This window comes from Rhinoraja longicauda, chromosome 5 (assembly GCF_053455715.1).
Source record: "Rhinoraja longicauda isolate Sanriku21f chromosome 5, sRhiLon1.1, whole genome shotgun sequence".
NCBI classification, from domain to species: Eukaryota; Metazoa; Chordata; class Chondrichthyes; order Rajiformes; family Arhynchobatidae; genus Rhinoraja; species Rhinoraja longicauda.
In genome coordinates, this window is record NC_135957.1 from 84,117,802 (window position 1) to 84,141,131 (window position 23,330).

Here is a 23,330-nt window from a genome sequence, read left to right on the forward strand (position 1 = left end):
TTTCCTCCCACACTCCAAAGACGTACAGGTATGTAGGTTAATTGGCTGGGCAAATGTAAAAATTGTCCCTAGTGGGTGTAGGATAGTGTTAATGTGAGGGGATCGCTGGGCGGCGCAGACCCGATGGGCCGAAGGGCCTGTTTCCGCGCTGTATCTCTAAATCTAAAAAAAATCTAAAATCATGTACAGGCAGATGGGATCAGTTTAGTTTGGCATCTTGTTCGGTATAAACATTGTGGGCCGAAGGGCTCAGTCTGTTCTGTTCTATGCGAGCTGGTCTTATCAACCCTTAAAAACTCTAAAGGAGCAGCTGTGTCACGGCACCAGAGACCCGGGTTCGACCCTGATCTTAGTGTGGAATTTGCACATTCTCCCTGTGTCGGCGTGGTTTTCCTCCGGGTGCTCCGGTTTCCCACCAGATGCCAAATAGGTGTGGGTTTATAAGTTAATTGGTCTTGCAAAAAAAAAAATTTGCTACGGATGTGCGGGGAGTGGATGAGGTGGGATAACATTATAACTAGTGCGAGCAGGTGATCGATGCTGGGCGTGCACTCGTCGGGCCTGTCAATTAGCCTCCAAACCCGTATGCCTCTGGAGTGTGGGAGCAAACTGGAGAAAACCCACACACGTCACAGGGAGAACATACAAACTCTGTACAGACAGCACCCTTAGTCAGGATCAAACCCGGGTTTCTGACACTGCAAGATAGCAACTCCACCGCTGCACCACTGTGTCTCCCCAGCACAGTGATACTATTACCTCTGGGTGTGAAATTCAATTTTTAAACAGAAATATTGGGATTTTTTTCCAATTCTACAAAGATTCTACAAACAGGCCCCTAGAAGGGCCTGTTTCAATGCTGTATTTCTAAACGACACCACAGAATAGAGCGAAACTGGAATTGAACAGTGAGTTCAAGTAAAACCCTCAGTACATTGAAATTATTACTTGCCGGACTGAAAACACGGTAGTCATTGCTACTTACAGGGTCCACCCCAAGCACTTCATATGGGTTGTATTCTTTTTCTCTGTTCTCTATTATTGAGACTTTGTATAAAAGACAGCAGAGTAGTATCCATCCAGAAATCAGTCCTATTTTTCTGTTAAAAAGAAAATAAATAGTTAGGATTCCTGTTGAAATTGGTGTACCTTTTTAAAGAAACATTTTTTGGTTCTCAGGTCACAGATGACATCGAATGCATTCACTATTTATCTGTTTTTGCCAGAAGGTAAGGGCTTTAAACTTGAACCTGCACTGATGACGACCCAATAATGGTTTTTCGACAGAGAATTACAGGATTCTGAAGCACGTCAATTAAAAGAAAACTTCAATATTGTTGGACTTGAAGAAGAAACTGAATATGATGCTACACACATGACACAATAGTTCTTGGTCACTATCGAAGTGTGACAGGTAAAGGGGGGGGGGGGGGGGGGTAACCAAACTGAATATGTTCAGATAATTTGGGGGAAAAAAGAAGGAAAAAAAAAATCAGGAAAAAAAACGAGTTTCACCGTACCTTAATCGGTACACCTGACAATAAAAGACCTTTGAAACCTTTCTTCATTGTGTTGGTTGTACCCTCCCAGTGAACTGTGAGCAAGACTTGTATATGGAGCAGAGGCTTTGTAGGGTCACGAGGCAGAATATTCAGCTTCCGTTCTGCTCTAAGAGACTACATTTAGTCATTGGTTGGACACTGGTGACAATTGCACTATTCCTCCATACGCGAAGATGGTGAAGAGTACGCTTGAGAATCACATAGGTAATTGGACCTTTTGTGTGCCCAGTGGCTGGGTATGGTCCAGCATATGTGACACGTTTTGCCTGCCAATTTCCAGATCATGACCGTGCTATCTTAATTGATGTGCTAACATGCACGACTTATCACGAGAGGAATTTTGAATGCTGTGGAATCATCACCATAGCAGTCACTCTTGCCATCGCGAAGGTGATATAGGAGCCTGAAAACTAACGTCCAGATTCAGGAGCAGCTTCCTCCATCCAACCATTAGGTTATTAGACACTACAACTTCCAAATAGGCTCCGAACTATATAGACTCAGGGAATTATTTTTTGACTTTGCTCTATTATTGTCTATGTATCTGTTTTCTTTATATATATATATATATATATATATATATATATAAATATATATATATATTTGATCTCCCGGTGGCCGAGCACTTCAACTCCCCCTCCCATTCCCACTCTGACCTTTCTGTCATGGGCCTCCTCCAGTGCCATAGTGAGGCCCACTGGAAATTGGAGGAGCAGCACCTCACATTTCGCTTGGGCAGCTTGCAGCCCAGTGGTATGAACATCGACTTCTCCAACTTTAGATAGTTCCTCTGTCCCTCTCTTCCCCTCCTCCTTCCCAGATCTCCCTCTATCTTCCTGTCTCCACCTATATCCTTCCTTTGTTCTGCCCCCCTGACATCAGTCTGAAGAAGGGTCTCGACCCGAAACGTCGCCCATTCCTTCTCTCCTGAGATGCTGCCTGACCTGCTGAGTTACTCCAGCATTTTGTGAATAAATACCTTCGATTTGTACCAGCATCTGCAGTTATTTTCTTATATTATATATATATACATATACATATATATATATATATATATATATATATATATATATACACTAAACGTTTATGTACAGACAGACAGCACCCGTAGTCAGGGTCGAACCTTGGTCTCTGACGCTGTGAGGCAGCAGCTATACCGTGGCGGCAATGTGTCGCCCTCTGCCATTCTGCACCGTGAGTATTGTGTACGAAATTCTTAACCAAGATCTGTTTCAATTAAGATGCTTTTTTTAAAAAATAATAAATTAAAAAAATAAATCCTCAATATCTTCAGGATATTTGATTTAAAAGAAATATATATATATATATATATATTTATTATTATTTATTTTATATATATATATATATATATATATATTTACTTTTTGAAGAACATTCTCCTGACATTCAAGATCAGGTAGAAGTGAGACTTTTTGATATTTTTGTATTATTTATCCCAGATGAGTCTATTACGGAGCTGTAATTTAATCTTTTTTAGATGATATTCCTTCTTAGTTTAGTTTAGAGATACAGGCCCTTCGTCCCACCAAGATCGCACCAACCAATGATCAGGGGAAAAAAACTACAGATGCAGGTTTAAATCGAAGGTAGACACAAAATGCTGGAGTAACTCAGCGGGTCAGGCAGCATCTTGGGGGAGAAAGAATGGGTGACGTTTCGGGTCGAGACCCTGACTTCTGGCAGAGCATGTGGTTTTGGTGAATATGTGTTGAATGCCGATTCCTTTTGCTTTAATGGTCAATAATATCCTTTATTTAATTAGTAATTTGAAGATAGCCATAGGATGGAAAATGGAGACGGACACAAAATGCTGGAGTAACTCAGCGGGTCAGGCAGCATCTCGGGAGAGAAGGTATGGGGGACTCGAAACGTCACCCATTCCTTCTCTCCTGAGATGATGCCTGACCCGCTGAGTTACTCCAGCATTTTGTGTCTACCTTCAATTTGAACCCAGCATCTGCTGTTATTTTCCTATACATAGGATGGAAAATGGTCAGCTTGGATTTATCTTACTATGCCCCTAAATAATCTTTCATATCTACAATGTAAAATGTAATTACAGAGCAATCAATGTGAATATACATCTTGAATATTACAACTTGATTTTGTCAGAGCCCATAGACTTTTCTGCATTCAGGGCACTCACCAGCTAAAGTACACAGAATGAACCAAATTTTACTATGCGCATATGACACCACAGATTAGAATCGTCTTTCTTTTCTTTAGCCAGAGGGTGGTGAATCTGTGGAATTCATTGCCACACAGGCGGCTATGAAGGCCAAGTCATCGGGTATTCAGACTGAAGTCTGAAGAAGGGTCTCAACCCGAATCGTCACCCATTTCTTCTCTCCAGAGATGCTGCCTGACCCGCTGATTTACTCCAGCATTTTGTGTCTAACTTGGCAAATACTTGATTAGTAAGAGTGTCAAGGGTTGTGGGCAAAGGCTGGAGAATGGGGTTTGGAAGGAAAGATAGATCAGGCGTGATTGAATGGTGGAGTAGACTTGAGGGGCTGAATGGCCAAATTCTGCTCCTACGATTTATGAGTTTATGAACATTTTTGGCTGAAAATACTTGCCAGCAATCTATTCCCAGTTTGTAATCACACTCTGAGTTAGAGAGCCATGGACTCTTCATCAACGGGATGACTGATTATCTGACACACTGAGTTTGAAATACTACAAAGCGTGGAGGTACTACAAAGCTTTGCTCTGACCCATTTGTCATGCAGCTGCCAAAAAGTTGGCACCCACTGCTTTTGGTGTTGATCTTGCCAATTGCATAATCCTACAGTCATAATCACAGAGTTGCACATCATAGAAACAACGTCTATGCCAACCTTCATAACTGTCCATTCTAATCACAACCATGCATTAATTCAAGATTTCAAGATCAATTTATTGCCACATGTACCAATTATTAAGGTACAGTGAAATTTGAGTTACCATACAGCCATACCAAGTGAAAAGCAACAAGACACACAGCCACATAAAGCAAAATTTAACATAAACATCCACCACAGCGGATTCCACATTCCTCACTGTGATGGAAGGTAATAAAGTTCAACCATCTTCCCCTTTGTTCACCCGCGGTTGGGGCTGTTGAACCGTCCGCAGTCGCTGCTGCCGACTGTCCGAAGACCTCACGTCGGGGTGATCGAAACTCCTCGAGTCGGGACGGTTGAAACACTCTCCACGGCAAGGAGCTCCCAAGTCGGCCTCTTCTTACCAGAGACCGCGGGCTTCACGATGTTAAAGTCCACAGGCCCCGTGGCTGGAGCTCTCCACAGTCGATCCTCGGCAAAGGATCACAAGCTCCGATGTTGAAGTCCGCGCCGATTCTGCATCCCTACTCATTCCAGTACTGGTCCAGCTAACTCTAAAGTGTTGTTACTGTTCCTGCCTCCGCCATCTTCTCTGGCAGCTCTTTACAGAAGCCAACAGGTGAATGGAAGAGAGTAAATTGATTGGCTGTGTCACGGCCTGGTTCAACAACTGAAACACACAGGAACGAAGATTACAAAATATAGTGGACATTGTCCAGTCCATCACAGGCACGGACCTCCTATTGAAGGCATCTATAGGAGGCACTGCCGCAAAAAGACAGCCAGCTTCAAGAACCCACAGCACCCTAACCTGCTCTCATTTCACTCCTGCTATCGGGAAGTGAATCTAAGGTAGACACAAAATGCTGGAGTAACTCAGCAGGTCAGGCAGCATCTCTGGAGAGAAGGAATGGGTGACGTTTCAGGTCGAGACCCTTCTTCAGAATGATGTCAGGGGAGGGGGCGGGACAAAGATAGAATGTAGTCGGAGACAGGAAGACTAGTGGGAGAACTGGGAAGGGGGAGGGGAAAGAGAGGGACAGATGAGCTATCTGAAGTTAGAGAAGTCAATGTTCATATCGCTGGGGTGTAAACTACCCAAGCGAAATATGAGGTGCTGTTCCTCCAATTTGCACTGGGCCTCACTCTGATTATGGAGGAGGTCCAGGACATAAAGGTCAGATTGGGAATGGGAGGGGGAGTTGAAGTGCTGAGACACCGATATGGTATATGGTATAGGAGTCTGGTTGTTTATGTTATCTATGAGTCCTGTGTTTATAGGCCTGTTATGTTGCTGCAAATAAGAGTCTCGTTGTTCTGTTTTTGGTACACATGACAAGTAAGCACTCGACTCCCCAGACTCTCGATACTTCTTGACAACCCTTTGTGTGAAAAAATGACACCTCAGATTCCTTTAAACCACCGGCCTCTCAAAAGCATATGCACACTAGTTTTAGACATCCCTGTCATGGAAAACAAACTATCTACCCAATACATGCCTCTCATAATTTTATATAGTTCAACATCAACTCTCGGCTTCGTGTGCTCCAGGGAGAACAGGAAATCGCCTCCTCCATGTGTGGCCTAACATACATTTTGTACAACTGTGACATGATGTTCTGACGGTTGTACTCTCTATTGCACTCCTCAAATTCAATTATTCAATAAATAAAAATCCTAATACACTGCCAAAGTCCCTAGTGGAACAGAGACAGTCGATAACAAATATAAATGACGACGCTGATAAGGCCACAAAACCTCATGCTTAAAACGTTTCAATACCTCAGGCTATGGCAGAAATGTCCATCTGCTAGTGATTGTTGTGTGGCAGGCCAGCGCAGGACATTAAAATGCTTCTACTTACAGTAACACAGTAATTTAGAAGGATGAGAGGGGATCTTATCGAAACGTATAAGATTATTAAGGGGTTGGACACGTTAGAAGCAGGAAACATGTTCCCAATGTTCCGGGGAGTCCAGAACAAGGGGCCACAGTTTAAGAATAAGGAGTAGGCCATTTAGAACTGAGATGAGGAAAAACTTTTTCAGTCAGAGAGTTGTGAATCTGTGGAATTCTCTGCCTCAGAAGGCAGTGGAGGCCAATTCTCTGAATGCATTCAAGAGAGAGCTAGATAGAGTTCTTAAGGATAGTGGAGTCAGGGGGTATGGGGAGAAGGCAGGAACGGGGTACTGATTGAGAATTATCAACCATGATCACATTGAATGGGGGTGCTGGCTCGGAGGGCTGAATGGCCTCCTCCTGCACCTATTGTCTATAACACTGGACAGCCAGATAAAGATGGCAGACTACATTTGCAGGGCACTCGTGAATGTCCGATTTTTACAACAACATTTCATTGTTGTGTTATTCCGCATATTAAATTTAGTTTCATAAACTGGCAAAATAGAAATGTGCCTCCCAACCTCTGCGGCATCAGGCTACTGATGTTTGTAACTACATGGTGTGGGGTGTTGTTTCTTTTATCGGAGCAGAATGGGGCCATTCGGCCCATCAAGTCTATCCTGCCATTTAATCATGGCTGATATATCTATCCCTCTCAAACCCACTCTCCTGCCTCCTCCCCATAACCCCTGACACCCTTACTAATCAAGAATATGATCATTGTCGCCTTAAAAATATCCATCGACTTGGCCTCCACAGCCTTCTGTGGCAATAAATTCCACAGATTCACCACCCTCTAACTATAGAAATTCCTCCTCGTCTCCTTTCTAAACAAAGTCCTTTTATTCTGAGACTATGACCCCTGGTCCTAGACTCTCCCACTAGTGGAAGAATCTTCTCCACGTCCACTTTATCCGGGCCTTTCACTATTCAGTGTTTTAATGTCCTCCCTCATCCTTCTAAACTCCAGCAAGTACAGGCCCAGTGCCGTCAAACGCTCACCATATGTTAACCCAATCGTTCCCGGGATCATTCTCGTAAACCTCCTCTGGACCCTCTCCAACCGCAGCACATCCTTCCTCCACTATGGGGCACAAAACCGCTCACAATACTCCAAATGCAGTCTGACCAGTGCCTTATAAAGCCTCAGCATTACATCCGTTTTTTTATATTCTAGTCCTCTCAAAATAAATCCTAGCATTGTATTTGCCTTCCTTACTACTGATTCAATTTGCAAATGAACTCTTTGGGAATCCTGTACCAGCACTCCCAAGTCCCTATTGTCTTATATGTCATAAGGTCATAAGGCCTATCAAGTCTGCTCCATCACTCAATCACGGCTGCTCTATCTCTCCGTCCTAACCCCATTCTCCTGCCTTCTCCCCATAACCTCTGACACCCGTACTAATCTGGAATCTATCTATCTCTGCCTTAAAAATATCCATTGACGACCACCACAGCCTTCTGTGGCAATGAATTCCACAGATTCACTACCCTCTGACTAAAAATAAAATGTCTTATAAGTCACAGAAACATAGACAATAGGTGCAGGAGTAGGCCATTCAGCCCTTCGAGCCAGCACCGCCATTCAATGTGATCATGGCTGATCATCCAAAATCAGTGCCCTGTTCCTGCCTTCTCCCCATATCCCTTGATTCCGTTAGCCCTAATCTAACTCTCTCTTGAAAACATCCAGTGAATTGACTGCCTTCTGTGGCACAGAATTCCACAGATTTACAACGCTCTGGGTGAAAAAGTTTTTCCTCATCTCAATCCTAAATGGCCTACCCCTTATTCTTAAACCGTGACCCCTGGTTCTGGACTCAACATGCGGACCATTTTTCCTGCATCTAGCCTGTCCAATCCTTTAAGAATTTTATATGATTCTATAAGATCCCCTCTCATCCTTCTAAATTCCAGTGAATACAAGCCCAGTCCACCCATTCTTTCATCATGTCAGTCCCGCCATCCCGGGAATTAACCTGGTGAACCTACGCTGCACTCCCTCAATAGCAATAATGTACTTCCTCAAATTAGGAGACCAAAACTGCACAGAATAGTCCAGGTGTGGTCTCACCACGGCCCTGTACAATGGCAGTAGGACCTCCTTGCTCCTATACTCAAATCCTCTCGCTATGAAGGCCAACATGCCATTAACTTTCTTCATTGCCTTCTGTACCTGCATGCTTACTTTCAGTGACTGATGTACAAGCACACCCAGGTCTAGGTGCAAGTCATAGTCATACAGCACAGAAGTAGGCCCTTTGGCCCACCAAATCAATACTACCATCAAATATCAATTGATACTCGCCCCAATTACCAACACTTGGACTGCAGCATCCTCTTTAAAGGCGTGTCCTGATACTTAAAATGTTGTGTGTCTCTTTGTCTCCACCATCTCGTCACGCAGTGCGTTCCAGGAGAGATAAAGTACATCATACCCTTAATGTGTATAGAGTTAGAAGAGATGAAGTGCACAGTTCAGAGTTTGATGCTGAGAGAATGCTGATGCTGTGAATAGTCTAGCAACAGGGGCTGCACCTCACTTAATGGTGATATGAGGAGAAATATCTTCTCGCTGAAGCCTGTGAATCTTTGGAATTCTCTACTTCAGTGGAGATGAAATGCCTGAATATAATAAAAACTGTCAGATCAATTTTCAACTCTAATAAAGAAATTAAGTGTTACGGGAATTAACAACTAATAGGGCCATTCATTATTTCAGCCGTGATCTTATTACAAAGTAACTGGCCATATGGAAGTACCCCTACTCCTTTTTATTTAAAGGATTTTATGAACATATAAATGGCAAAAACTTGCATCCGCTCAAACAAGCAGCATAACATTATTACTGTGCCATTCCAGCTGTTATCAGGCAACTGAACCATCCTATCACCAACTGGAGAGCGGTCCTGATCTGCCATCAACCTCATTGGAGACCCTCGGACTATAGTTAATCGGACTTTACCTTGCATTAAACGTTATTCCCTTTATCCTGAATCTGTACACTGCTGATGGATTGATTGTAATCATATATAGTCTTTCCACTGACTGGATAGCGCGCAACGATAAAGCTTTTCACTGTACCTCAGTACACGTGACAATACACTAAACTACATTCGAATGGACATGATGAGCTGCATTGCCTCCATCTGTACAATAATTATTCTGTGACAAATCAAAAACATTTTTCACACAAAATCAAATTATCCAATATTTCAGAAGATTTATAATGTGAGTCAGGTTGAGTTTATGTAGGAAAGTAACTGCAGATGCTGGTACAAATCGAAGGTATTTATTCACAAAATGCTGGAGTAACTCAGCAGGTCAGGCAGCATCTCAGGAGAGAAGGAATGGGTGACGTTTCAGGTCGAGATCCTTCTTCGGACTGATGTCAGGGGGGCGGGACAAAGGAAGGATATAGATGGAGACGGGAAGATAGAGGGAGAACTGGGAAGAGCGAGGGGAAGAGAGGGACAGGGGAACTCTCTAAAGTTGGAGAAGTCAATGTTCATACCGCAGGGCTGCAAGCTGCCCAAGCGAAATATGAGGTGCTGTTCCTCCAATTTCCGGTGGGCCTCACTATGGCACTGGAGGAGGCCCATGACAGAAAGGTCAGACTGTGAGTGGGAGGGGGAGTTGAACTGCTCAGCCACTGGGAGATCAGGTTGGTTAAGGCGGACTGAGTGACGGTGTTGAGCGAAACGATCGCCAGGCCTGCGTTTGGTTTCGCCGATGTAAAGAAGTTGACATCTAGAGCAGCGGATACAATAGATGAGGTTGGAGGAGGTGCAGGTGAACCTCTGTCTCACTTGGAAAGACTGTTTGGGTCCTTGGATGGAGTTGAGGGGGGAGGTAAAGGGACAAGTGTTGCATCTCCTGCTTTTGCAGGGGAAAGTGCTCGGGGATGGGATGGTTTGGGTAGGAAGGGACGGGTGGACCAGGGAGTTACGGAGGGAACGGTCTCTGCGGAACGCAGAAAGGGGAGGGGATGGGAAGATGTGGCCAGTAGTGGGGTCCCGTAGGAGGTGACGGAAATGTTGGAGGATGATTTGTTGGATACGCTGGCTGATGGGGTGGAAGGTGAGAACGAGGGGGATTCTGTCCTTGTTACGAATAGGGGGAGGGGAAGCAAGAGCGGAGCTGCGGGATATAGAGAAGGCCCTAGTGAGAGCCTCATCTATAATGGAAGAGGGGAAGCCCCGTTTCCTGAAGAATGAGGACATCTCTGACGCCCTAGTGTGAAACACCTCATCCCGGGCGCAGATGCGGCGTAGACGGAGGAATTGGGAGTAGGGGATAGACTTTTTGCAGGAGACAGGGTGGGAAGAAGCGTAGTCCAGATAGCTGTGCGAGTCAGTGGGTTTATAGTAGATGTCAGTCACTAGTCTGTCTCCTGTGATAGAGATGGTGAGGTCCAGAAACGGGAGGGAGATGTCGGAGATAGTGCAAGTATATTTAAGAGCAGGATGGAAATTGGTGGTGAAATGTATGAAGTCAGTGAGTTCTGCATGGGTACAAGAGGTAGCACCAATGCAGTCGTCGATGTAGCGGAGGTAGAGTTCGGGGATGGGGCCGGTGTACGCCCGGAACAGGGATTGTTTGACGTACCCGACAAAGAGGCAGGCAGGTTAAGTTTATTATCATCTGCACAAATACAGTGAGGTACAAATACAATGAAAATCTTGCCTGCAGCACATCACAGGCAAATGGACTCAGACAATCCACACAACAAATTATAAATGACGTACGTCAGTGAAAAGAAACACCCTGTGCAAAAAAAAAGACATTACTTGCAAAACACAACTAGAAAACCAAGCCCTCTGCAAGTGCAAGATGTGGCTTGTAGTGGTGCATTGTTGTGGCTGGATTAGGGTTGCGCAGGGCGGTTCTTATGGTTGCAGAAAAGTTGCTTTTCCTGTCCCTTGCGGGATGGGGCATCAGGCTTCTTTACCTCCTGCCTGATGGTAACAGCGGGAAGTAGATATGACCCGGATGAGGGGGGTCCTTGATGATAGAGGGAAACCTCTTGTTTCAGTGCCTCATGTAGATGCTTCTGATGGGTGTGCCTGTGATGGACCGAGCAGAGTCCACCACTCAATGCAGCCTCCTATGTTTCCGTGCTTTGGGATTGCCGTACCACACCATGATGGTACGGCAACTCCAGATAGATTGTCATCATGTGCAGGAGTCAGAGATTGTGGGGAGAAGGCAGGAGAATGGGGTTAGGAGGGAGAGATAGATCAGCCATGATTGAATGGGGGAGTAGACTGGATGGGCCGAATGGCCTAATTCTACTCCTGTCACTTATGACCTTATGTATTGTCTTTCTACTGACTGGTTAGCAGGCAACAAAAGCTTTTCACTGTACCTCGGTACACGTGACAATCAACTAAACTGAACTGATACAACCATTTAGGATATCTTCTGCAGTGCACCTATAGAAGCTTGTTAGAGTATTCTAGGGCGGTGTGCTGGCACAGCGGTAGACTTGCTGCCTCACAGCGCAAGAGACCCGGGTTCCATCCTGACTACGGGTGCTGTCTGTACGAGGTTGTACGTTCTCCCTGTGACCTGCGTGGGTTTTCTCTGGGGAGCACTGGTTTCATCCCACACTCTAAAGACATACAGGTTTGTAGGTTAATTGGCTTGGTATAAATGTAAAAGGGCGGCACGGTGGCGCAGCGGTAGAGTTGCTGCCTTACAGCGAATGCAGCGCCGGAGACTCAGGTTCGATCCTGACTACGGGCGCCGTCTGTACGGAGTTTGTACGTTCTCCCCGTGACCTGCGTGGGTTTTCTCCGAGATCTTCGGTTTCCTCCCACACTCCAAAGACGTACATGTATGTAGGTTAATTGACTGGGTAAATGTAAAAATTGTCCCTAGTGTGTGTAGGATAGTGTTAATGTGCGTGGATCGCTGGGCGGCGCGGACTCGGTGCAGGAGAGCACCAGCGAGATCATACCTGGACTTCTTATATGACTCCGGACTGCCACCCCTAAACGCCATGTATCTAGCCTTCAAATTATGAATCTCATGGACCATCAAGGATTTAACAACGCAAGAACAAACACATTGGTCCCATTCCCCTGTCTTGCAAGTTTTTTTATTTCTCTTGATTGATTTTTTATTTTCTCATGCGACACGTCAGTGCAATTCTTTGTTTTGCATACCATACAAAGAGTCACCACGTCTAGGGCAGGCCTATTTTCGATTTGAAATATTCAAATATTTATCCAGTTTGCTTTTTCAAATATTTACCCAGTTTGCTTTTGAACATCATGATTAAATTTGCCTTTTGAAAGAACAAATTATTATGAAATGTGGCAAATTATTTCTCATCTCGGTCCTAAAAGGATTTCCCCCTTATCCTTAAGCTGTGACCCCTGGTTCTGGACTTCCCCAACATCGGGAACAATCTTCCCGCATCTAGCCTCTCCAACCCCTTAAGAATTTTATATGTTTCTATAAGATCCCCGCTCAGTCTTCTAAATTCCAGCGAGTATAAGCCTAGTCTATCCAGTCTATTTTGCTCTGGTATTTCATTTCATTCACATGTTTAAACTACAATGTTTTATTCTTAATGTTTTATATTTTATTCTTAATTGTTTACTGTATGTCGCGTTGTTACTTGCGAGCGGAGCACCAAGGCAAATTCCTTGTATGTGTACATACTTGGCCAATATAACATCCATTCGTTCATGATAAACGGCGAGAAAAACATGGAAATAACACAAAATGGAATCAAGAGATTGCAGTTGCTGGAATGGAGGAGAGCAACTAGAGGAACTCAGCAGGTCAGGTAGCATCGGAGGGAAATGGACAGTTACTCAGCGTCAAGATCCTTCATGTACACATTAAAAATTTGGCGTATCTTGAAAAGGCAAGATGGTTAAAATTAAACACATTCTATTAAAACAAGATCTAGTAACGTATGACACACCGTTAAGGAGAAAAAATGGGAAACAATCTCAAACAAATAAGGAACTTGAGATAGACAAAATGCTGGAGTAACTCAGCAGGACAGGCAGCAAGGGTCGTGACCCTTCTCTCAAGGATCTTGAAAGGTATTTAAAAATGACAAGGTAAATACTTCATAAATTATCATGGAGTATACAAATAGGAAAATTAAAATAGGAATTGTAACACTGAGAAACCAAATACACTCACTGATGATAGCAAATGAAGGCCAGAAGCAATGATCAACTTAAAGGGATAAAGAGATATATCTTTTAACGTTTTGAAGCTTGACTTTTAGTGGAGCCAAGCTTGAAGGGAAGAATTGTTAACTAACAAAACTGAGACTAAATACAAAACAAAGTGCTAGAGGAACTCAGCAGGTCAGGCATCTGTAGAAGGAATGGACAGACATTTCCGGTCGGGGCCCTTCTTCACTCTGTCCCGAACTGAAACTTTGCCTGTCTATTCCCTCTACAGATGCTGCTCGGCCCGCTGAATTCCTCCAGCACTTTGTGTTTTGCTCATGATTTCAGCATCTGTAGTTTCTTATGTAAAACCAAACACAGTTATGGGGCGGCATGGTGGCGCAGCAGTAGAGTTGCTGCCTTACAGCGCTTACAGCGTCAGAGACCCAGGTTCAATCCTGGCTGCGGGTGCTTCTCTATATGGAGTTTGGACCTTCTCCCCGTGGCCTCGTGGGTTTTCTCCGAGAACTTCGGTTTCCTCCCACACCCCAAAGACGTACAGGTCTGTTGGTTAATTGGCTTGGTATACATGTAAAAAATTGTCCCTAGCGTAGGATAGTGTCAATGTGCGGGGATCGCTGGTCAGTGCGGAGTCGGTGAGCCTAAGGCCCTGTTTCCGCGCGGTATCTCTGAACTAAACTAAAAATTAAAAAGAAGGGAGGTAGCAGAAGCAAAAAAATGCATAGAAATTGGAACAATGCCAAAGATTGGTGCTGAGCTGCAGAAACTGGGGAGGGAAGGCCAAATAAATGTATGTGCAAGAGAAGACAGAAAAGAACCTTTGAATCTTTTACGTGACCATCTTTAGTAGAGTGATGATACAGTTAATCTTTCATGCAGATTACATCTTCAATTCAAAAGCAAACTAAACTATAAAGCCACAATGACAATGACAGATCAATTAAGTACATGATCAAAGTCTAATATTATATTTAATATTACATTTTCTAAGCTAATTAATTTCTGAAATATTTATTTGAAACATCACTCAAGGTGCCATGCTTCATGTAACTACTTCAAACCAAACCACGCAAGATTAACTTCATTTTTATCAGAATCACACTAGATATAAAGCCGTTTTTAAAAATGTGGCTATCAACTTCACATTTTTGAAATGGATATTATTCTTGCTTATGCAAAAACCTAAGCAGGTGAACTCAGAGATGAATACAATTATGAGGGAAATCTGAATTTAAAGAGATGGGTTTGTAAACATCTTTCAGAATGAAGAGAAAAATCTCAGATAATATATTTAGGAGTAGGAGAACAAAAAGTCCAACTCCCTTCCTCTCTTGCCGAGAAGAAAGAGGGACCTGACAGGGGGGCGCGGAGAACAAAGAGGGACCATTCGGATTCTAAGTACTTTTGTAACATTGTCTGTGCCAGAACCGTGGCGACTCTATGTAGACAATAGACAATAGACAATAGGTGCAGGAGTAGGCCATTCGGGCCTTCGAGCCAGCACCGCCATTCAATGTGATCATGGCTGATCATTCTCAATCAGTACCCCGTTCCTGCCTTCTCCCCATACCCCTTGACTCCGCTATCCTTAAGAGCTCTATCCATCTCTCTCTTGAATGCATTCAGAGAATTGGCCTCCACTGCCTTCTGAGGCAGAGAATTCCACAGATTCACAACTCTCTGACTGAAAAAGTTTTTCCTCATCTCCGTTCTAAATGGCCTACCCCATATTCTTAAACTTTGGCCCCTGGTTCTGGACTCCCCCAACATTGAGAACATGATTCCTGCCTCTAACGTGTCCAACCCCTTAATAATCTTATACGTTTCGATAAGATCCCCTCTCATCCTTCTAAATTCCGGTGTATACAAGCCTCGCCGCTCCAGTCTTTCATCATACGACAGTCCCGCCATTCCGGGAATTAACCTAGTAAACCTACGCTAGTAAATCGATCCTCCTCAAATTCCTGACGGCAATGGTGAATTTTAGCACCCATATCTACATTTGCTGAGAGGTGAGCCACCAGACAAAGAGAGAGGTCCATGTTTTTCAGATAATTGCCGTAAATCTTTAGTGCCAGAGGCGTTATATGACAGAGTCTGGTTGGTAAATAGTTTGTAGGTGAGAAGTGCAATTTTGTAGTTTTGTTTAATTTTTAGTTGAGAGTTACAGGGTCTCAGAGATACAGCATGGAAACAGGCTCCCCAGCCCACTGAGTCCACACTAACCAATGATCACCAGTTCACATTAGTTCTATGCTATCCCACGTTCTCATCCACTGCCTACACGAGGGTCAATTTTACAGAGGCCAATCAACTTGCAAACCTGCATGTCTTTGGGATGTGGGAGGAAACCAGAGCATCCGGAGGAAACCCACATGGTCACAGTGAGAATGTGCAAACTCCACACAGACAGCACCCAAGGTCATGATCGAACCCAGGTCTCTGACACTGAGGCAGCAGCACTACCAGCTGCGCCACTGTGTCGACTTGACAACCACTTGCAGCTTAGCTTGCGATTGCTCCCGCTGCCTTTTGCATACCGAGGTCAGAGTGACCTTGGTTCTGAATGGAGGCATTATAGGTTTCACAAGGTTCCAACTAGTCCTCGTAGATTAGTAACACTCCATTAAACCTCATTACCCACATATTAAGAGAAGAATCTTCCCAGAGGTCACAGCTGCCTTAATCATCTTCAATAAAGGAGACAAATCCGACTAGTGATCCGTACCCTTATTGTCTGCCTCAAGGTAAGTCATATCCAGGGTTCTCCTCAACTGCTCAACCAATGGTAATGAGCTGCTCTACAAGTCAGTGTAGATTCATTCCACCTTACAATGCATCTGTATTCACCAAGACAGAAGATGGTGAGATCAGTGTGGGCTATCCTAATACATTAGGGCAGTTAGAGATCAAGTTAGAGTTAGTTTTGTTTAATTTTTAGTTGAGAGTTACAGGGTCTCAGAGATACAGCATGGAAACAGGCCCAGTGGCCCACCGTGTCCACACTGACCAATGATCACCAGTTCACATTAGTTCTATGTTATCCCACGTTCTCATCCACTGCCTACACGAGGGTCAATTTTACAGAGGCCAATTAACTTGCAAACCTTGTCCAGAACAAGGGGCCACAGTTTAAGAATAAGGGGGAGGCCATTTAGAACTGAGATGAGGAAAAACTTTTTCAGTCAGAGTTGTGAATCTGTGGAATTCTCTGCCTCAGAAGGCAGTGGAGGCCAATTCTCTGAATGCATTCAAGAGAGAGCTAGATAGAGCTCTTAAGGATAGCGGAGTCAGGGGGTATCGGGAGAAGGCAGGAACGGGGTACTGATTGAGAATGATCAGCCATGATCACATTGAATGGCGGTGCTGGCTCGAAGGGTCGAATGGCCTACTCCTGCCCCTATTGTCTATTGTCTAACAACGTGGTGGCGTTGGGTTTCGTGAAAAGCATTAAGGTGCTTAAATCTCCTGGCCATGAATTATTTCCCCGGGGCGTGGCTCGGCCGCGGGGCCTTCCATCGTCCGCGGGGCCTTCCATCGCCCGGCGCGGCTCGGCCGCTGGACTTAACATCGCAGGCGCGGCTCGGCCGCAGGGCCTTCCATCGCCTGGTGCGGCTCGGCCGCGGGGCCTTCCATCGCCCGGTACGGCGCGGGACGTTTCAGTGCTCGGTGCGGCTCCGCCGCGGGGCCTCCCATCGCTCGGTGCGGCTCGGCCACGGGACGGTTCAGCGTTCGGTGCGGCTCAGCCGCGGGGCCTTCCATCGCTCGCGGAGCCTTCCATCGCCCGGCGCGGCTCGGCCGCTGGACTTAACATCGCCGGCGCGGCTTGGCCGCGGGACTTAGCAGCGCCCGGTGCGGCTCGGCCGCGGGGTCTTCCATCGCCCGGCGCGGCTCGGCCGCTGGACTTAACATCGCCGGCACGGCTCGGCCGCGGGACGTTTCAGTGCCCGGTGCGGCTCGGCCGCGGGGCCTTCCATCCCCTTGCGGGGGCTGCGCGTGTCGGTCGCCTCGGTAGGGGTCGAGCTGCCTGTCCGTGGGCGTGGGGGGGAAGAGTGTGGAAGTTTTGTTGCCTTCCATCACAGTGAGGGGGTATTTGGAGTCACTGTGATGGATGTTTGTGTTGGGGTCGTGTGTCCTGTGTTCTTTTCTTTTTTGTTGTGTTCTGTGACTGCTGTAATTTCGTTCGGTACCTCGGTACCGAATGACAATAAAGTTCTGTAAACTGTACATCCCAGGTTATTGAGAGTGGCAAAAGAGAAGATTGTAGGAAACTTGACAAAGATCCTTGTATTTTCTCCCGCTACAGTTGCGTTCCGCAGGGATCTGTGCTGGGACCTCTACTGCTTTTGATTTATATAAATTACTTGTTTGTAAATGTAAGTGGGTTAGTTAATAATTTTGCAGATGATATTCAAAATTTGTGCAGATGTGAACAATGAGGAAGGCTGTCAAAGGAAACAGTGGGATTTAGATCAGTTACAGATCGCAGAAACGTCAAATGGATTTAAGCTGAGCAAGTGCGAGGTGTTGCAGTCGGGAGATCAAATGTAAGGGGAAAGTACACACCTAATGGTAAAACTCTATTCACTGAAATAAAATCTTGGCTTCAATCAAATTTCCTCAAACTCAACTGCAACAAATCTGAAATCATCATCATTGGTCCAAAAACGCTCACCAAATCCACCCAAAACTTCATCCTCAATATTGATGGTCTCCCAGTATCCACCTCCCCTCACATCTGGAATCTTGGAATCATCTTTGATCAAACCCTCTCCTTCGACAAACACATCAAACACATCACAAAGACAGCCTTCTTCCACCTCAAAAACATTGCCCGTCTCCGTCCATCCCTCTCCTCCACAGCTGCAGAAACCCTCATCCACGCCTTCATCACCTCCCGTCTGGACTACTGCAACAGCCTCCTCTATGGCTCACCCTCAATAAACTTCAATACATTCAAAACTCCGCTGCCCGTCTACTCACCCACTCCCCGATCCGTGACCATATCACCCCCGTCCTTTACAAACTCCACTGGCTCCCCATCCCCCAGAGAATCCAGTACAAAATCCTCCTCATGACCTACAAAGCCCTCCATAACCTGGCCCCATCCTACCTGACTGACCTCCTCCACAGGCACACTCCCACCTGCACCCTCCGCTCTGCTGCTGCCAATCTCCTGTCCCCCCCCCATCCGGACCAAACTCAGATCCTGGGGAGACAGGGATTTCTCCATCGCTGCTCCCACCCTATGGAACTCACTACCCCAAACCGTCAGAGACTCCTCCTCACTCACCACATTCAAAACATCACTGAAGTCTCACCTGTTCAGCACTGCCTTCAACCACTGAAGGTCACCCCACCTCCTGTCTCCTTTTTCTGTTTGTTTACTTATTTATCTATTTATTCACTTCTCTATGTTCTAGAAATCCCTGTAAAGCGTCTTTGAGTGTTTGAAAAGCGCTATATAAATGTAATGCATTATTATTATTATTATTATTGATGAACAGAGAGATCTTGAGTTCCAAGTCCCTAGATTCCTGAAAGTGGCAACACAGGCAGATGGAGTAATAGAGGCCAAATGGTTTATTTGCTTTGGTCAAGGGTTGGGAAATCATGTTGCAGCTTTATAAAACTTTGGTTCGACTGCCTTTGGAGGAATGTGTGCAGTTTTGGTCACTCCATTACAAGTGGTATGTGAAGGCTATGGAGAGGATGCAGACATTATCAGAGTGCTGCCTGGATTAGAAGGTATGAGATATGAGAAATTGGAAAGGCTTGTTTTCATAGAAACATAGAAACATAGAAAATAGGTGCAGAGTAGGCCATTCGGCCCTTCGAGCCTGCACCGCCATTCAATATGATCATGGCTGATCATCCAACTCAGTATCCCGTGCCTGCCTTCTCTCCATACCCCCTGATCCCTTTAGCCACAAGGGCCACATCTAACTCCCTCTTAAATATAGCCAATGAACTGGCCTCAACTACCTTCTGTGGCAGAGAATTCCACAGATTCACCACTCCCTGTGTGAAAAAAAACTTTCTCATCTCGGTCCTAAAAGACTTCCCCCTTATCCTTAAACTATGACCCTTTGTTCTGGACTTCCCCAACATCGGGAACAATCTTCCTGCATCTAGCCTGTCCAACCCCTTAAGAATTTTGTAAGTTTCTATAAGATCCCCCCTCAATCTTCTAAAATCCCCCCTCAATCCTCAATTTTCGCTGGAGCATAGAGGCTGAGAGACCGGATAGAAGTTTATAAAATGATGGGAGGCATAGATAGGGTAGACAGTTAGAACCTTTTTCATTATGTGGAAATGTCAAAAACAAGAGATCACAGTGATAAGATTAGGAGAACGTTTTAAATGAGTTGTGCAGGGCAAGTTTTTTTTTTGCAGGGTGCCATGGGTGCCTGATGCAAGGTGATGAATGACCTGTCAAAGGTGGTGCAGGAAGCAGATATGACAACGGTGGTTAAGAGGCTCTTAGATAAGCATGTGGACAAAGCTGGGTGGCAGTGTGAGCTGTGAGGAAGATGCTACGAGGTTGCAGGGTGCCTTGGACAGGTTGTGTGAGTGGGCAGATGCATGGCATATGCAGTTTAATGTGGATAAGTGTGAGGTTATCCACTTTGGTGGTAAGAATAAGAAGGCAGATTATTATCTGAATGGTGTCAAGTTAGGAAAAGGGGACGTATAACGAGATCTGGGTGTCCTAGTGCATCAGTCACTGAAAGGAAGCATGCAGGCACAGCAGGCAGTGAAGAAAGCCAAAGGAATGTTGGCCTTCATAACAAGAGTAGTTGAGTATAGGAGCAAAGAGGTCCTTCTGTAGTTGTACAGGGCCCTAGTGAGACCGCACCTGGAGTACTGTGTGCAGTTTTGGTCTCCAAATTTGAGGAAAGATATTCTTGCTATTGCAGGCGTGCAGCGTAGGTTTACTAGGTTAATTCCCGGAATGGCGGGACTGTCATATGTTGAAAGACCGGAGCGGCTAGGCTTGTATACACTGGGATTTAGAAGGATGAGAGGGGATCTTATTGAAACATATAAGATTATTATGGGGCTGGACACGTTAGAGGCAGGAAACATGTTCCCAATGTTGGGGGAGTCCAGAACCAGGGGCCACAGTTTAAGAATAAGGGGTAGGCCATTTAGAACGGTGATGAGGAAAAACTTTTTCAGTCAGAGAGTTGTGAATCTGTGGAATTCACTGCCTCAGAAGGCAGTGGAGGCCAATTCTCTGAATGCATTCAAGAGAGAGCTAGATAGAGCTCTTAAGGATAGCGGAGTCAGGGGGTGTGGGTAGAAGGCAGGAACGGGGTACTGATTGAGAATGATCAGCCATGATCATATTGAATGGGGGTGCTGGCTCGAAGGACCGAATGGCCTACTCCTGTACCTATTGTCTATTGGACTTGCAAGGAATGGAGGGATGAAATGGATCACATGGGGGCAGAGAGATTAACCTTGCTTCATGTTTAGCACAGACATTGTGGACTAAAGGGCCTGTTCCTGTGCTGTGTGTACTGTTCTATGTTCATATGCAATAATGCCAGGGGGAATGCAGGGAACAGCACTATCAGATTTTAAAAAAAATTTTTTTTTTTCCCCAACCTCACTGAAACTTTTGAATCTGTTAATCAAAAGGGTGCCCCCAGCTCAAACTCCGCTGCCCACAGAAAATATTCTCCATTTTACATCTGTTCCATCAGGGCAGGAAAATTATGAAACAATCTTAGTGAAGACTGGCATCAAATAGCAGTACCAATGCCCAATGCCTGCTGAATCTTTCTCTCACCGTCCAAAAGGTTTCAGCAATAATGACAGAATAATTATTGAAACATCATAAAAATGCATCCAATTCAGTTTTGTTTAGTTTAGTTTAGAGATACAGCACGGAAACAGGCCCTTCGGCCCACCGAGTCTGCACCAACCAGCGACCCCCACATATTAACACTATCCTACACACACTAGGGACAATTTACATTTATACTAAGCCAATTAATGTACAAACCTCGCGTGTGGGAGGAAACCGAAGATCACAGAGAAAACCCACGTCGGTGACGGGGAGAACATACAAACTCCGTAAAGACGGCACCCGTAGTCAGAATTGATCCTGGTCTCTGGTGCTGTAAGGTAGCAACTCTACCGCTGCGCCACCGTGCCTTAGAAAAAAAACCTAGATTGACCTAATTTTGACACCAAACTCACAGCCAACTCCTGGATGTGCTCTGAATTGGTCCAGACTTGTACTAATCCTCAAGGACTAGCTCAAGATGGTGCCGCACTCCCAACATCAAGCAATTTGCAATAAAATCTGGTTTTGAAGTTTTCATCCAATGAATGAAACGCAACTGCACAAATATACAATTAATCCATAATGGTAGGCCAACCATCATTAGCCAATGGTATAGTTGCAAGAAAACAATATCATATTTCACATTTTATCAAAGCATTTTTTAGGTAGAAGATGCTGTTTATAGATAGGAGTAAATTAAACATCTACAAGTGTCATAGAGTGATAGTGTGGAAACAGGATCTTCGGCCCAACTCGCCCACACCGGCCAACGATGCCCCAGCTACCCTAGTCCCACCTGCCTGCGCTTGGTCCATAACCTGTCCTATCCATGTACCTGTCCAACTGTTACTTAAACGATGGAATAATCCCAGTCTCAACTACCTCCTCTGGCAGTTTGTTCCATACATCCACCACCCTCTGTGTGAAAAAGTTACCCCTCGGATTCCTATTAAATCTTTTCCCCTTCACCTTGAACCTTCTGTCCTCTGGTCCTCGATTCCCCTACTCTGGGTAAAAGACTGTGTGCATCTACCCGATCTATTCCTCATGATTTTGTACACCTCTGTAAGATCTCCCCTCATCTTCCTACGCTCCTCCCCAGATTATGGCAGTGATCTATTCCTGACAAATGTTCGTAACTTGAACAGTTCACGTCAGAAATGTGGCCACAAACCCATGTTCTCACACAGTGGATGACATTTGCGGCCCTCCCCAAGCAAATCAACCTGCTGCTTATTGGTGTGTTGCGCTGTTCACATGTCAGATATTTGTAAGCTGGAGCGGCCCTGTACTGAATCATGATCTAAAAAGACCAGCATATGCTCTCTGTTATGTGGATGTGAGGATATCAAATGACATATGGCTCGAGGGACATAATAAAATTACAATATTAATCTGAAGTCTGAGAGGTTTTCATCATTGGCTTACAAATTTTGCTTCCTTGAACATTTACCTTCACCACTTCCCACACCTTTCTCCTTTCATCTCTCAGACATTTATACATTTATTAACGTTTATTTAATAAAGAAAGAATTTTGCTTTGACTGTCTTGCATTTAGATTGCTGTAATTGGGACATAACTGTTATTCCAACAATATACTTTACAAGTTTTAATGCACGGCATTGTTTCAATCAGTAGCTGCAGAAATTTAATATAAGTTGGTTCACTGTGCTTATCAAATGCTCGCAATTTAAATAATATCTTTAAGCTGTATGTAGTGAGAGCACTCATACTAGTCAGAGTAGGAATGATTAGGTTCATGTTCACGGGAGCAGAAGTAGGCCATTTGGCCCATCGCGTCGACTCCGCCATTCAATCATGGCTGAGCATTATTTGATGTTTTTACTAGGTGATACTCCTGCCAAATTAGGTAACCTCATTGCTGTTACATGGCTCAAATTGATTTTACCACACAATTTGTTTGTAGGCATTTTTATTGTGATCTTTTACTGCAAGTTGAAGTTTCATTTTTGTAAATTAATCTCTGCTGAGAAAAGCAACTTTGTTTGCTCCACAATGAACCGTGGGTCAATAGACACAATTTCAAGAGTTCAA

The 23,330-nt window shown here is 44.8% G+C and overlaps 1 protein-coding gene across 1 annotated transcript in view; it reads right to left on the bottom strand.

The window, feature by feature from the left end:
* sec63 (SEC63 homolog, protein translocation regulator) overlaps positions 1-23,330 on the bottom strand; it is a 118,348-nt gene that overhangs the window by 60,694 nt on the left and 34,324 nt on the right. Inside the window, exon 3 of the mRNA XM_078399871.1 lies at positions 986-1,100. Coding sequence (XP_078255997.1) covers positions 986-1,100 — 115 coding nt within the window. The remainder of the gene's footprint in view (positions 1-985; positions 1,101-23,330) is intronic.